The sequence below is a fragment of the Charadrius vociferus genome, unplaced genomic scaffold, assembly GCF_000708025.1.
Source record: "Charadrius vociferus isolate BGI_N301 unplaced genomic scaffold, ASM70802v2 scaffold896, whole genome shotgun sequence".
In the NCBI taxonomy this organism is placed as follows: domain Eukaryota; kingdom Metazoa; phylum Chordata; class Aves; order Charadriiformes; family Charadriidae; genus Charadrius; species Charadrius vociferus.
Genome location: NW_009648959.1, coordinates 505,796 through 520,230, shown reverse-complemented (window position 1 = coordinate 520,230; position 14,435 = coordinate 505,796). Strand labels below are relative to the sequence as shown.

The following is a 14,435-nucleotide window of genomic DNA, read 5'->3' as shown; positions in this document are numbered from 1 at the left end:
TAGATACCTGCCCATATTCTCCCACATGCCATGCCACCCCTGACTATCCAGTTTTGGGGCAGATCTCTGGGTGATAGTCTTCAACAGTTGTTTAACCCTAAACAAGACCTGAAACACATTCAGGAGACACAGCAATAGGAACATGCTGGTTTGAGTATCCCACGGATATTCGAAATTCTCAAAAGCTGTCATACCTGGCCCAGAGGAGAAAAGGGAGGCAAAAGAGCTGGGGAAAGCACCCCCCCCTGTCTCCCCCATGGATTGGGTGTGATTAAAAAATTCTGAGAGACAGTGACCAAGGTATGGGCAGGACAGCAGTACTGCATAAACTCCCCAACATAGCCATCTGAACACCGATGTTATCATATCATAAGCTGATATCGCACAGGACAGCAAAATGATGACCCTGATCCCTCTCCCCGAGGTAACAAACAGCATCACAGGGAGTACATAGAGCATATAGGAATTTACATAACACAGCCATGCGAACAAACGGAGCAACATTGTAACCGGTGACTATTTAACTAATATGAGAGAATGCATATAACAAATTCGTTTGAACAAGCTCTAGTCAGATCTATTGTTATCTCAACCCTCCGAGCCCCACGTTGGGTGCCAAAAGACTGTCATGGTTTGACCCCAGCCGGGAACAAAGAACCACGCGGCCGCTCGCGCAACTCCCACAGCCGTGGGCAGAATCAGAAGGAATAAGGCAGAAACTCGTGGGTTGAGATAAAAGCAGTTTAACAGAACAGCAAAAGCAAGAGAAAACAGTAACAGTAACACCGGTAAAGGAATATACGAACGCGATTATAGTGCCGCCGCTCCCCGACCGGACCCGCACCGCCACAGCCCGCTCCCAGCCGCCACTTCCTGCCCCCTCCCCCGACTAGCTCCCCCCCAAAACCTGGGCATGGGTCACATGGCATGGAATACCTGTATCCCCTGCTGGCTCCTTGGGAAAGTTAACCCCATCCCTGACAGAACCAGGACACCATCGCATTATAAAATACTGAAGATTTATTTTTCTCTGTACCCTCCACCTCAGCTCAGGTTAACCTATTCAAAAATGAGGCAATTGGTCTGAAAATTGAAAGCCAAAAATTTCAGTACATCAAAAAGGCTGACACAGAGCTCTGTATGGTTTATTTTCAGCTGTTACTCGTACTTCTTTTTCCCAGATAGTGTTGGTTATATAAATGACATTATATAAATACAGAAAGAAAATGAAGATACACACCTGGAATAACAATCAAACCCAGGAAGCAAAAGGAAAAATATCTTCTGTTTATCTGAAGTTACTTAAATGCAATATATATGTTTTACAGCCTAAACTGTGTATGAAATCTAACACTGGATTTCTTCCAGACTATGAATTCTCATACCAAACAACATACCTTCAGAAGTCCACTATTACACATATCTTGCTAAGCCTCACCATGTAGCTTTTCACTCCTGGCCAGATACTTGGGGACAGAAGAGTTTTGATACTGTATGGAATTTAACACACCTTCATTTAAAGGAAATGAAGCAGGTTTGACGCTCATGAGACTGATCTGGCATTCCCGAGAGGCACAAAGAAGGTGACAGCACAGTAAACTTCACATTGCTACATCTCCTTTTCTTTCCCAACACCATTGTACATCTCATCCAAGCTCTACCCATGGCCAATCTCCCTGCTCTTAAACATTTACGTAAGGAATTGTGAAAGCAGATTGCTTTTTGCTCAGTCTGCTTTTTTCTTTATCCTTTTCAGAGAAGTGCAAACAGGAATTGTAACTAATACTAATCACACTAGCATTTCTCATGAGGTGTTTTCTCAAAAAGTCCCTCTAGGTAATCTTTCCCCTGTTGAAAGGGATTATTTCTGTACCATGTAAAAGTTGGTTTATATGGCACGTCATCTGTCTCACTTACAGGAAACTAGATCATTATGTTGGATTCAGGAGTACGCAGATAAAGAGGTAATACTGCATTCAACAACAGATACTGAGAAAAGCTGTGAAACTCACTCCCAGATAGTCCATGATTAGCGATTCTGTATTAGAAATGCAATGTTTTATAATAAAGTGTACTGAGCAACAACTTAATTTGAGATAAAAATAACAGAAACAGAACATATAAATAATTTGCTAACTATACTTCTAGCTTGCATAAGTTAAACAGAGTTTCAGAAATTCCTGGTACACAATGGTGTAGGTATCTCTTTTAAGCCCAGGGAGGAAATCTGGCACCTTAACATTAGGCAGTATGTGGCAAACAGTAACTTTAATAAGAATGACAGGCTGAAGTTTTTAACAATACCCTTTCTCTCCACAAATACTAAACCTCTTCTTCAGATGTGGAGCATTATTTATTGCTCTTCAAGTGAGGAAAACGCAAAGAAGGAAGAGGGAAAAAATGTGCAAGTGTCTCATTCTTGCTGAGCTCCAAAACATCTAAATACTTCCATGTTTTTTTCAAGCTGTTCGCTTTTGTGTGTGTGTGTGTGGCCTGCTAGAGTGTTTTTGCTTTTTAAAAATGCATTTTTAGGATACTTAAAGCTCTGATGAAACAGGCAAAAAAAAGGAGTTAGTCCCCACCTAAGACCAAGTGGGCAGCCTGAGGCTTGGCCTCTATGCTCGTCATAGCATAAGGACAGAAACACACTAGTTACTCTAATAGATACAAGATCACGGCATGCAGTCTTTTCATTGCTCCCCATCCTTCACATGTCTCGCACTCTATCAAGGCTGAAACAGTCTCCGAAGTAAAGGAGACCTGCCATTTTGCCTTTGCTTATGGGAAGAAAGGAAAACTTGAGTTTGAAGCAACAGACATTATGGAAACACGGAGGGGCAGGCGAGTAGTCCTAAAACAGAGCTGAAACCTATGGATTAGGTGAGGAAAGTCTACACTGCTGAGCCATCATACAAGAAGATTCTTGTGAGATCCCCACTGTATTCTGGCAAATGCGCATAGAGTGGCTTACTAAAGCATCAGCTTATTAATTAAATCACAGCCTCGTGTCTGTTTTCTATCACCTACATGATCGTTACACTAATGTTAGGTTCATGTCAACAGGCTTCCAAAACACATGCCTGTGTCTTTGAAGGTCCTTAGTACTCTTCAGTTGCTTGTGGCCATTATTCACAAGTTTAAAGCATTTGCTTTTTCTTGTAGATGCTGCAATTACTCACTCAGAGCAGGAACTCTGTGGGTAGCTGCATAGACTTTTAATGGGTTTTATGCTGCAGCCCAACCAGTAACAGAGAAAGCTTTTGTTAGCTCAACTTCTGTGCTGCAAGTCTGCTGAAAAGGATGTCCCTCCAGCATTAGAAGTTAATTTAACTGCTTCTGTTACCATTCAACCCTCAGCCTCTGTTCTGAGGCTGCCAACACAAATACCACCTGTGATGGCCATTCTCATAAACTTGCTCTGTACAAAGGGATTTGAAATGTCTGGCTCAGCTTGTCAAGGAACACATGGCAACCCAAAGGCTCTAATAACCAAGACACTGAGAAAGATTTTTGTCTACAGTGTATACATTACATAGCACATATTCACCATTTTGCTACATTTGAACTTGCAAAGGATTCAGGTCATTTTTCACATGATGAGCCTAAGCTCACACAGCAGAGTGTTTATGCAGTCTAGCTGAAGGAAGCTGAAATCTGTGGCCTTGTACAAATGCTGCTAAAAAATATCGCTAAAATCATTCCTCAGTTACTACATCAATAACATTAAGTAAGTCCCTTAGCAATATGCAAGGAAATAAGCAAGCACACCTAGGATTTCTTTAAATAGGGATGTTAATTATGGCCTACACAAGGTAATGCAGCACCAATTGAACTTCTGAACACCTCAGGCATTCTCTTAAAAGCATATGCTAAGCTAGAAGCTACCTGCAGCAGCACCAGGTTATGAGTTGATCAAATGTCACTGAATTTGATCAGTCAGGCTGCAAAACAAAACATCCCATATCTATTCATTATCTCAAGTGTTTGCCCTTAGACAAGACAAATTTATCACATAGCCGCTGCTGCCCAAATTAACAGCATGCAAAAAAAAGAATATTTACTTTTATAATGGTTAAGGCTCCATATACGCTTGAAAGAGAAAGCATTAAATTTACTTAAAGATTAATTTGGAGATTGGTTTCCACAGAATTACACCTTACACCCTCACACATGCTGTATAGCAGTACATTAGTTGCTTTACTCCACTGGTACAACAGCTATTTAAGCAAGGAAAGCTACAGAGAAACACCTAGAGCAGACCGTTGCTGTCCAACTGAATATGACAACAGGCATTGTGCTGCATTGGAGTTGATAATACAAAACCACTGGCATGATTAGGAATTTAAATCAGCAGTCTTTCAGACAAGAAGGTGGTAGTAAGAAGACAATCAGTGACAACCATCACAACATAACAGCAGGTATATTTTTTAACCAGCAGCAGCCTGACACTGTCCTTACTCCTTTCCACACTTAACCTAACTAACCTGTTAAATGTACATTCATTACCATCCACAAGAAATGCGCTTTTCATCTAGCAAGCAACAAAGAAAATAGTATCTCCCCTCTCCTCCCTCCCCTTTCCTCCCCCCTGTCAAGTTGGCATGAGCCAGAAATGGAGAGGAAAGAAGGGAGAGAAAGACGGTGCAAGCATAAAAAGAAATGCAAGCCTCAAGACAGTTACAGACTGGGCAGCCCCACCACTATGGAAAAGCAGGTTTTGTACCATGTAGTGGCTTCTTACATCTGGAAGTATTGCTTATCCATGAAATGCAGTGAAACATATTAACGGTTTAACTTTACGTGAAGCTTAGCAAGCTATTACAGACAAACTAGTTCCCTGGTCCCACAAAGAGAAAGGTGGTGGCAGTTCTCTGAACATTTGGATTAAGCAGATGCATTGGCCATCAAGAAATTAAGCTGTTGCTTAGTTTACATCTTATTAGAGCACCTATCTTTTCCAATCTAACAGCAGCTGTTGGCTGAGTCTAATTATACACCCAGTTTATACAACACATGGTAGCATACTTGAGAGCTTTAACTCTGAATGCACACATGGGTCAATGGTGCTAGCATTTTCAATCAATGCCATGAGGCATTTTTGCTTTGTTCTATTATAAAAATATTTACCAAAACTAATTTCCCAATTTGGATTGATTAAAGATACAGAAGTCTGTATTTATTGTTCCCAAAGAGCTTTGAAAGGGGTCCTGGGGTTGTACTGCCTGCCACATAAACAGGCAGACTTACGTGGAATCAACTTTTCTTTACCATCCTGACTTTCCAAGTTTGGTTATAACAACAAAAAATCCCAGTGGAATACACAAGTCCAAACACCATGAAAGGTTTACATTTCCCACCTACAACACTGTCTCAGCTCAGGGAATTTTGAACTTCAGTCACTGGACCAGTTTTCTGAAGCCTAAAAGGAGTTAGACACATTCTCAGATTCACACAGCATCCTGCCCCACTGTTTTTGTTTTGGGGCAGGTGGGTGTCAAATGCATCAAGGACGCTGATTGTGGAAAATACTTATAAACTTTTAGTTTTAGTTTAAACTAAAGATCTACTCAGGAAGCTAGTGGAACTGCTGGGGGCATGGCAAGTAGAAAGGTAACCATTTAATCCATAATTTTCCTAGTCATCAAATGAGATGGAGACACTGAACCACATCAGAGAGCAACAACCGTACCATTGGCCTTTTATGAATGCTGTAGATACTGGGAGAGGAGAGGGACAGTTATTTCATCAGCCAATGTATTTGGAGGCAAAGGAAAACCCAGGTGAAGTTGAGGTCAGAGCTGGATCTAAAGAGAGAATAGCAGCAATGCAAGAAGGACAAAGACTGCACCTGAGAGCTGTTTTGAAAATTCACTCAAGTTCAGGGAGAATGAAAAGCTACAAGCCCTCAGGAATGAAGTATGAACAGATTTAATCAAATTGGTACAATAGCAGTATAGTAGTTTATAGATGTTACCAGCACAGTCACAGACAATGACACAAATTCTACATGCAAACCTGACTAAGAGAGACACTGAATACTCCTTGCATTGCACTGAAACCTAAAAACTGTCTTCATGGGGGAACTGAATTTCCAACAGCATAAGCTGGGGCAAAGCACAGAGCAAGAATTACCTGATTTTGGCACAGAATCCATAACCTTGCACCGTGTTTAGTGACACTCCTGTAATTAACATGGCAGTTAATGCTGGAGGAGAAACGTTTTTTCTTCCTGTGAAAATTTTTCAGACTCCTACTGGGTAAAGCCCAAGGCGTCCAAAGTTTTTCAAAGAATCAAAACAAAGAACAATTACTGAAAATTCAAGTTCACATTTTTCATCTGAAAGTAGTAGAAAAGGGGATTAAAGTTGGAATTTGATCACCTCCAAGTTGTGCACCTCAGTGACTGCCCTTGTGGCTATTCGTCTCAGGCTGAGGACAGAAATTCAGTCCCACGAATTTGAGAAACCTTTCCCAAGCAACACAATAATGGCATTAGAAACACCCTGGTTTCAAATAAACTTAGCCTTATGACACTTATCTCTTGTACAAAATTCCCGTGGGTATCTATTGACCAAAGCGTATTACACCTTTAATAGCACTGACATAGGTCATTGCAGTAAAAAAATGTGTCTCTACAAATAAGTTGCTGAAACCTGCAGCAATAAATGACTTAAAAGCTTACAAAAGCACACAGGTATTAGAAACAGCAGAACTTTCTACTGTACGTAAAAACTAAGACCTATCCTTCAATAATCATCCCTGTATTCCAGAAATTTCACTGCTTGAGTTGCAAAAGCCTGCTTATATTCATATAAGGAATATTCATGAGGAGCCATTCCTTGAAAATCCAATAAAAAAAGGCCCAAAGCAGTTTTCGGTTTTTCACTTCACTTTCTGCACTGAACAGCCACCACTGTAGCAGTTCACTACGTGAATCTAAAGACCAAGCTTTAGATTGCTTTGCCTGTTGCCATGTCAGGTCGTTTGTTTTGCCATGTCATTTGTTTGTGTCTCAAATAGGAAAAAAGCATGAGATTCTGCTACTCACATCAGACAGGATACAACTCTTCTTGCCTCATCTGAAACTCAAGGTTTCACTTCAGTTTAAAATTTGAGAGACCTTATGTTCAGTGGATGGAGATCAAGAATGATCAGAAAGGAAAAAAATGCACTTGTCGTAAGTAGAAAGGTATGTTACACAGAGGCTTCTCTTCCTTCCACTAAACATTTCAAGAAACAGGAAATATCGTTACACCAGGAACACATGGCTAACCCAAAATCTGTTTCTAGTTTGCATGACACATGCAAAACTGCAACAAGCAGTACCTTACTTTAGTAAGCTTATGCAAACTCAAAAGCCATGAAAGGAAAGAAAATAAAGCAGAGATCACACTCCAGCTTGCTGAATGCCAATGGGACAGCAAGAACAACCAGGCAATGACTCTGCCAAGCTTAGTGAGAGCCAACTACTCTGCTGCAACCTGCAGTGCAAGTTTATGCAACTAGCACTCCATGAGCTGAAATTATTAGAAGGGGCATACAGTCAGTCACAAGGAGGCTCCATTCAGACATCTGAGAAATAGGGCCACTTTTTCTTGTCTACTTTTTTTGGGTTGGCATTTTTTTAGACAAAATTTAGCAAGATCAACTGGAAACCTTTTATCAGGACTGCTCAAGAGCATGTTACTCTTTCAGGTGGTGACTGACAGCTGACTGCTTTTGCAGAATACCATGTTGTTTGACTTTTTTAAAACCTTCATCTAAGGTGTGTTGGAAATCTTTCCATCCCACTGCATTCATGTGAACTGTTTAAGATGTGCTTTCTGATGGACTTTTTGTGGAGGCTTTTTATTTGTTTGGGTTTTAAGTCCCGTATTAACAACACTCAAAAAAAAATGTATCCAATAGCCAATAATAGAAAGCCTTTCTGGTAAATCCTTTCGTTACTGTCAAACATCACTATTGACCTCAAGAAAATCCTACATTATTTCATCCAGCATGCTGAGTTTCCAGTGAAATTCCTGAGAAACATGCTTTCTCTATCAACCCCCAATGTTTCTTGTGACACCTGCATAATTTGACTAATTCTCCCTTTACAGTTTGCAGTAGCTTTTAGGTAACTCAGTATTTCAAAGCACTGCTCCTACACAGGTGGGGGTTCACCCAGTAGCACATGTCCATCCCAAGACCATTTCTGCTTCCTAGACTAATAAAAAGTGTTTTGGCTAGAAATGAAAAAAAAAAAAAAAGTGTGCAGAGACTTAGTGCTTCACATCCTCCTCTACACAAGACTAAGGGAGTTGCTCTTACAAACCAACGCAGTATCTACTGAAAAGCTATTTCACTTCCTACACTGCTCTTCAGTACTTACACGAAAGCTGGTACTTGTGGCTTTCCAAAGACAAGGATCAGAGTGAATAATACTCTGACCTGAAAATCCTCTGGGCAACAAGGAGAGATGGCCATTTCTTGTGATGCAGTTCTAAAGTGCATGTACAATTAGGTTTTTTCTCTCCACCCAGAATGATATCCATTCCCTTTTAACTTGTAAAAAAGCATGATGCTTGATCTTTAATCATATTAAATACTAATACTGAAAGATTTCCCCTACTAACAGGCTAAGTTTCAAATTATGTAATTATCAAATTAATTTCTATTTAACACATTCATTAGAAGCTTTATTTTAATTTAAAAATGCAACTGAAATTTGTCATGTTTCCTGTTAATGTCGTTAAATGCATTTTTCTGTTAATGAAATTTTTACACAAATTGAATTAAATGGGAAGCACATACTTTGCTGGAAAGCAATACTTCAAAATATATTCTGTCTGTACATCAGAGACAACCTTACCCTTACAGACAAACGGTGACCTGTACTTAAGATTCCAGCTTTCACTTACTCAGTTTCAATCAAAGACTGATTGAAATTCCACATTTAAGATTCACACCTTAGCATGCAAATCTGCTGTCCCTTCCCAGGGTTTGTCTAAGATCTTGTGAGCCACTGAATACTGTTTAGCATTACTTATGCCAAACAGTTAAGAGCTTAATAAGATCTAGAGGCTAAAAACTGTGTGCCAAAATGTTCAGGATGGGATATAAACTGACATAGCAGATCATCATCTGCTTTCAGGCATACACCAACAAGTATTTCTTGAAGGCTAGTTCATAGTTCTGTAAGGTCTCTCTACACACCTCAAATTCAAGTCCCTAAACCAAGTTGAATGGCAACAACATTGAATAAATGCCTAAGCCTAAAACACTGTTCTGACTGGATGAACTTGCCCATTCTTGTTCATTTATAACCTCGTATCAATGCTGCTCCATCAGTACAGGTTCCCTAGCTTTGCTCCCACAAATTCGCTTCCTCAGTAACACCAAGAGACTGCAACAGCAAAGCTGCAACAAGCAGATGATACTTGGAAGTTCCCCCCTGCTGCTCAAAAAACCACAGAAAAAGCACGCTGTCTCACTGAAAAGACACTGACTTCCTCCTCCCATCTTCAGTTAAGACCATGCCAACCCAGACACAGCTGGAGCAGTTAACCATAGGCAAAGAAGAAAGCAAGAAATACATTTTCATGGGCTGCATTTGAACAACAGCTGTACTGTGAAACAGGGAATGCTTAATGCTGATTTCTTTCAGCTGTGCACTTTTCAAGCTTGGATAGCTGACCTTCAGATCTAGCATAATACCAGCTTTCTAAAGCACAATGGGCTGTCAGGAATAAGGTGACTTACCAAGACAGTAAAAAGAATTAACAAGGCAAAATACAGTATCACTTCCAAGAAGTAAAAATTACACAGAATTATCAGAAATGAGATTTTATTTCTTCCCATGGCTTGCTCACTTATCTGTTAGGTTTTTTTTCTTCTGAAATTAACTAGATCATTGCTATCCACACCCACCTCTTCAGTAAACAAAAATGCCATCTTTGCCAGAACCCCAGAGACATTTCAATGATATCAGAGCAAAAGATAGCTGCTATTCTTACTGATAAAACATTACAAGGGAAAGATTCTTATGTTTGATTATGATAAGAATCAATGAGAATTCACTGACCTTGACTAAAAGACTAACAGCTGTGTACTGCTTTTTCTTCTGTTGTTCTTCACTAGCTCTGTGTGCCTGTAGGCATCTGACACAGGCAGCAATATTTCCCCACATTCACGCTGATAGTTAATGACTTTTAAATTTAATAGTCTGACACCAAGGAGATGTACACATATTGACTAAAGCGTATGTGGTAGCTACCTATATTACTAGCAGGGAATGGACATGCTTCAGGAATTCCAAAGCATTTACTGATGGTTTAGACACAAGATGGTATTTGTTACCTTTACTCCCATTATACACAGTCAGTTGTAGAATAAAGTCTGACAGATAGTATTTTTCTGAAATTCACTTCCATGTGCATCTCCATCCCTTTCAAAAACACAAACATCATGGCATAATTTCTGGCACAGACTGGTCAGAACCCAAGCCCAAATGTTAAGCAGACAGGTGGTCAGGACCACCTGCTGAATTCACACCAGAAACTGGATTCTGCTTTTCTCTAATCTGCATGAAGGCTATGAACATAAATCCACTGGCTTGTCTTGTCCTCTCCTGCTATAGTTCTCCCACCTTCTATAAATAAATATACACAAGGTGTGCAGTTAGAGCATCCCTCAATATGAGGAATCACCGCTTCCTGCCTCCTTCCAAACACAATCAACCAGTAAGCAAAGTAAAAACTACAATCTGATTTGGAAAAAAAAAACTCATTAACTCTTTTCCATTATATTATTGTCTAAAAGAATTGTTGTACAATTGTACATACAATTGTACATTGTACAGACTGTACAATCCAGTACTGAATAAACAGGTATTTATCCTACAGATCAAATACTACATAGCTAATATAATAATATAACAAAATACTGCTCACCATTTCCTAATGATGCACTGAAAATCCATGGTATCAGTGGGGTTCTTTGCTTTAGCTCTCCACAGCAAGAACAACAGGGTTCCCAGAAGGTCATAGCAATTTTCAAGTCAAAGTTAATGCAGCAAACCCTTCAATGTAGTTAAATGGGAAAAAACAATTTCTGTACATGGCATTGACCCTGGGACATATTTCAGGAACTGATACTTATGCAGTTTGCTTCAGAAACACTCCAAAGCTATACCAAGGTGAAATATTAACTGATCCTAATTTGGACAGGCCCATTCAGGGTTACAGGAGCAGTGGACAAGGGAAGAGCAACTGATGTCATCTACCTGGACTTGTGCAAAGCGTTTGACACTGACCCACACGATATCCTGGTCGCTAAACTGGAGAGACATGGATTCAACAGACGGACCACTTGATGGATAAAGAACTGGGTGGAAGGTCGCACTCAAAGAGTTACAGTCAACGGCTCGATGTCCAAGTGGAGACCTGTTAAGAGTGGCGTTCCTCAGGGGTCAGTACTGGGACCTGTGCTGTTTAACATCTTTGTTGGTGACGTGGACAGTGGGGTCGAATGCACCCTCAGCAAGTTTGCCAATGACACCAAGCTGTGTGGCAAGGTAGATACGCGGGAGGGGAGGGATGCCATCCAGAGGGACCTGGACAGGCTGGAGAGGTGGGCCCATGCCAACCTCATGAAGTTCAACAAGGCCAAGGGCAAGGTCCTGCATGTGGGTTGTGGCAATCCCCAGCACAAATACAGGCTGGGTGGAGAACGGACTGAGAGCAGCCCTGAGGAGAAGGACTTGAGGGTGCTGGTGGATGAGAAGCTCAATATGGGCTGAGGATGTGCACTCACAGCCCAGAAGGCCAACCGCATCCTGGGCTGCACCAAAAGAAGCGTGGTCAGCAGGTCAAGGGAGGTGACCCTGCCCCTCTACTGTGCTCTCGTGAGACCCCCACCTGGAGTACTGCATCTAGCTCTGGGGCCCCCAACATAAGAAGGGCATGGACCTGTTGGAGCAGGTCCAGAGAAGAGCCACAAAGCTGATCAGAGGGTTGGAGCACATCTCCTATGAAGACAGGCTGAGAGAGTTGGGTTTGCTCAGCCTGGAGGAGAGGTGGCTCTGGGGACACCTTATTGCAGCCTTCCAGTATGTAAAGGGTGCCTACAAGAAAGCTGCAGACGGACTTTTTACAAGTGCGTGTAGTAATAGGACGAAGGGTAATAGCTTTAAACAGGAAGAGGGCAGGTTTAGATTAAACATTAGGAAGAAATTTTTCCCTGTGAGGGTGGTGAGGCACTAGAACAGGTTGCCCAGAGAAGTTGTTGAGGCCCCATCCCTGGAGGTGTTTAAGGCCAGGTTGGATGGGGCTTTGAGCAACGTGGTCTAGTGGGAGGGGTTCCTGCAGGGGGGTTGGAACTCGATGATCTTCAAGGTCCTTTCCAACCTAAACCATTCTATGGTTCTATGATTCATTTCCCAAACCTAATGGCATATTTTCAGTTACACTTCTCTTGGTACTTCTCCCCCCGCACTTTGTGTAGGTGTCCTTATGAACTTACTTGAGACTTAAGTGGAAAATTCAAACTTTTAGTTATTTAATCAACAGCTACCTAACCTATCAAAGGTATCAGAAGATCAGAATCACCACCTCCACTTCACAAAAGGGAAGCAGCAAAGTCAATAGGATCTTCTGAAGTCATCCCACAGGTCAGTTGCAGACTGATAATAATGATAATTTGATGATAAGATTATTACAAGACAAGATCATAATTTGGGCTCCATTGTGCTGTACAAAGCTCCATAAAATACAGCATTGTGTCACCTCTCAAAAAGAAATGAAGTCCTTGCATGCAAACATACGGGCAGATGTCAAGTGCAAGGAAGCAGAGTTGTATTCTGGAAACCCAGGCTGTGGCCCATAAACATTTTTATTTTGATGGCTGCTTTTTACACTCTTCATTAACTATATATAATGAAAGATACATTCGATTTTCCAGAAATTATTAGCTATTTCATATTCAAAGTAGTCATACTAACATATAATTTGTAAATATGCAGTGTGTTATTTAATTAACCTATACTACATAGGATAATTTTAAGGGCAAACAGCTACCAAGGCTGTGAAATTGGTACTTAAATATTAACTCATATGAGAACCTTCTTTGGGAACAAGTACCTCAAGACTGAACAGTTTTCTTAACACGTGCACCATAAGGCAAGCTGTAAAGCTTGACAAAGTGTCATGACCTGTTCCATACAGGAAGCTAGATTACATAGGCTTTACATCTCCAAGAGCTCCCAGTGAAATTACACATAAAGGTACACCATCAAAAATTTAGTAGGCATAAAAAATGAGTGTGTTTATATGTTTATATCTGCAGAGAGGTAACTCACAGATGTCAGAGCTTTTCCTGAAGTCACAAGAGTCTAGGAAATGATTAACACAGAGGATTATCATACTCCTGTAGGTGCTAGCACAAGGTCTCTCTTAACTTACAACCACATAGGCTCACGCCTGCCCTGATCTGAGAGGCGGCATTATTTACTCTTATGGCACTCTAGAGATAGGTGGCCCTAAAGCATGCTGGTGAAAAAGCTAAATAAATAGGAAAATGGATGAGCATTAAGGAGCAGCAAATCACCACAACAGAACCAGGCAGCAGACAGCAGTCTGTTCCCCATTACAGATGGCAATGTATTCAGGCTACGTTCTTATGGGATTTCCTTTTTGGGAAGACACAAAGCAGGGATACTCCACATTTTAAACAGCAGAAAAATAAGCAGTGCCTTTTCAAATACAGCTTATTCATCTGCCTCGAGCCCATCTAACTGACTTTTGCTACTTGAACTTCATGTATACTTCACTCCCTTTAAAATGCTGCAATGAGAAAACCTGACCTGGAAAAGGAAGCTTTAGAAACCAGCCTGATGGGGAAACCACACTAACTGCCAAGGCCTGACACAGTTTTGTGTTCACTGTAATCAAAATCCCAAGTTATAATGAGTCAATGACAGAGACTGAAAGGTTGGTTCTTTAAACACCAGACAATTCTGCTTGCAATAACTTATTTTCCTCCCTCACCTCCCATCTCGTTTCCTTCTTTCACTTACCAAGGGCTTGGTTTCGTCTTCATCTTTGAAATAGTAAAGCTGGTCACCCTTGAGAACAAACCAGCGTGTGTGCCAGGTCTTGACGAAGCCCCCTTGCTTCCGCAGCCACCCACACTTAATGGCACTGTGCCGCCCTTGGCTTGGCAGGGGACCCTCTGCAGAGCCGTTGTGTTCTTCCATACCAGGACTGGGCAACTCTCCTGTTGAGAAAACAAGAGGAAAAGGTAAAATAATTAGATTATTATCCAGGCAGTAACTTGCTCTTTCAACACAGCTAGAAAAGAAACACCCCAACTACAAAAGTGTGCTAGAAAAGCATTCACCACTTATTCTCACCCCATCAGCTGAGAGAATATTACCTGCCTATAAAAGACAATACTAA

General features: G+C 41.0%; 1 protein-coding gene across 1 annotated transcript in view; it reads right to left on the bottom strand.

Moving 5' to 3' along the window:
- LOC104288706 (rho GTPase-activating protein 24-like) overlaps positions 1 to 14,233 on the bottom strand; it is a gene marked incomplete at its 3' end in the record, with an annotated part of 182,160 nt that extends 167,927 nt beyond the window's left edge. Inside the window, exon 1 of the mRNA XM_009887555.1 lies at positions 14,054 to 14,233. Within this exon, the coding sequence (XP_009885857.1) occupies positions 14,054 to 14,233 (180 nt within the window). The remainder of the gene's footprint in view (positions 1 to 14,053) is intronic.
- Between the last annotated feature and the right edge of the window lie 202 nt (positions 14,234 to 14,435).